We start from the raw sequence: 1,969 nt of genomic DNA on the forward strand, positions 1-1,969 counted from the left end.
GGGAGGTGCGGGTGATGGGCTAGGGGCGGCAGGCAGGGCGCCGCCGGCGGCGACGGGGGCGCGGGCTGCGGGGACACCGGCACGCTGTCTCCATCGCTGCCGCTGCTGCCGCTGGCTCCTGGGCTAAGATTCAGGCTGAGGCCGCCCGGGGCCGCCACCGCCACGACCGCCGCCGCCGCTGCCACCGCGCCGAGGCCCGAGTCGCGCTGACTTTTAGGCTCCGGCTGCTGTTCTTCCATGCTCGGCCGCCCGGCAGCCCTGGCCGCCGCGCCGGCCCCCGCCCCCCGCGCCTCGCTCCCCACCCCACTTTGCCAGCGGGCCCGTGGGGGTGCGCGGAGAGGAAGAAGGGTAGGCGAAGCCTCGGCGAAGGCACAGGGCGGGTGCAGGAGGAAAAAAAGAAAGCCGGGCGTCTGGCCTGGCTCTCGCCCGCTCTGGTGGAGCAGATCTCGCTCTCTCCCTCTTCCTAATTTGTAGACATCCAGATACGGAGAAGACACTCGCTATTTTTTCTTTCTTTTCTTTCTTTCTTTTTTTCTTTCAGCAACCAGATTTCAGTGATTGGTCTTAGTGGGGGAGTAAACCACAACCCAAAAAGGGGGGGAGAAAAGAAAAAAAGAAGAAAAAAATAATTTTTTTTAAAGCTCCAAGAATTTTTTTCTTAAAGGGAAAAAATAGTCTTTAAAGTCTACCCATCTTCCTAGGCAGTAGTGAGGGGTTTGACTTCCCCAGTGTCATGCTCAGCTGTGCCCAGAGCGCGAGGCTGGCAGCGCCTTTAATCGTCTTTGCTTTTTTGCAGGGAGAGTGCGTCTCCGCCAGTGCCGGGCTCCTTTTTTTCCCCCCTGAAATCTCTGACAGCTCGGATCTTTGCACAAACTCTCTCGCTTAAAAAAAAAAAAAAAAAAATCACCCAGGCACACTTTTTGCCTTCAAACCGGAAGCACGTGAGTCAGGGCCGCACGTGTGCGGGACCAATGGCGAGCCGCGACTCGCGCTGACACTCAGGGCTCGGCCCAATGGGTGCACGCGGGACTTTGCGGATAAATAATCCGGGGGTGGCGGCCGTGGGTGGAGAGGGGGTGCAGAGGCTTAGGCCCCGTACGTCCTCCCGCCCTGCCCCCATCTATGCCCACTCCCCTCCCCCTCCTTCAGACCGGGACTCAAGAGGGCAAAAAGAGAACTAGAATTTGGAATTTAGGCAGATGGGAGAAGCAACTCCACAACTTGTTGGAGAAATACAGGATTGTGGGTTCGTGAGCGCTGGGGACAGCGACAGGCGGCAGGGACTTGGGTTACTAGGCACCCCTGCCCCCTACCCGCGCACTCCCGAAACATTTAGCTCATATTCATTTTCTCTCTCTCTCTCTCTCTCTCTCTCTCTCTCTCTCTCTCTCTCTCTCTCTCTCTCTCTCTCTCTCTCCCTCCCTCCCTGTGTGTGTGTGTGTATGTGTGTGTGTAGGAATGAAACCAATATTGGGCATAAGAAAAAGACTTAGGGTTGGTTACTTTCAGAGACTCAGTTTGTTTCCCACTAATGGCAAGCCTAAGAGGCCTGCTACACCTTACTGGCACTGCTGCTCTGTGTCACTGACTAGCCACACTGTTTCCGAAGAGATCTGCAACCGTGCCCTTCTCCGGATCATCACCGCCCACAAGCTGCCTGGACGCAGTGGAGCCCTGCCCAGAGGCCATGGAAGAGCCCCAGCTCCTGCTACCCCTTCCTTCCTTGGCTGCGGAGGATTCGGGCTGTCATAGCCCGATAGAATTGTCTCAAGAGAGCCCCAGAGCCGGGCTATGTGTTGTGCCTCCTTACCAAGGCCTGGCTGGGTTTGGGTTTCAAGTTAAAGGAAATTTCTGTGTTAGAATTTCCTGCAAAATAAAAATCAAACCAACAAAACCGCTTCAAATGTTTGCCTTGACAGGCTGAAGATGTGGACAACTGGTTACCCCAATTCTAGAATAGCTGAATTTG

At 56.0% G+C, this 1,969-nt stretch overlaps 1 protein-coding gene across 1 annotated transcript in view; it reads right to left on the bottom strand.

The window, feature by feature from the left end:
* En1 (engrailed homeobox 1) overlaps nucleotides 1-240 on the bottom strand; it is a 5,048-nt gene extending 4,808 nt beyond the window's left edge. The window contains exon 1 of the mRNA XM_026779850.1: nucleotides 1-240. Coding sequence (XP_026635651.1) covers nucleotides 1-239 — 239 coding nt within the window. The 5' untranslated portion in view covers nucleotide 240.
* Between the last annotated feature and the right edge of the window lie 1,729 nt (nucleotides 241-1,969).

This window comes from Microtus ochrogaster, chromosome 6 (genome assembly GCF_000317375.1).
Source record: "Microtus ochrogaster isolate Prairie Vole_2 chromosome 6, MicOch1.0, whole genome shotgun sequence".
Taxonomy (NCBI): domain Eukaryota; kingdom Metazoa; phylum Chordata; class Mammalia; order Rodentia; family Cricetidae; genus Microtus; species Microtus ochrogaster.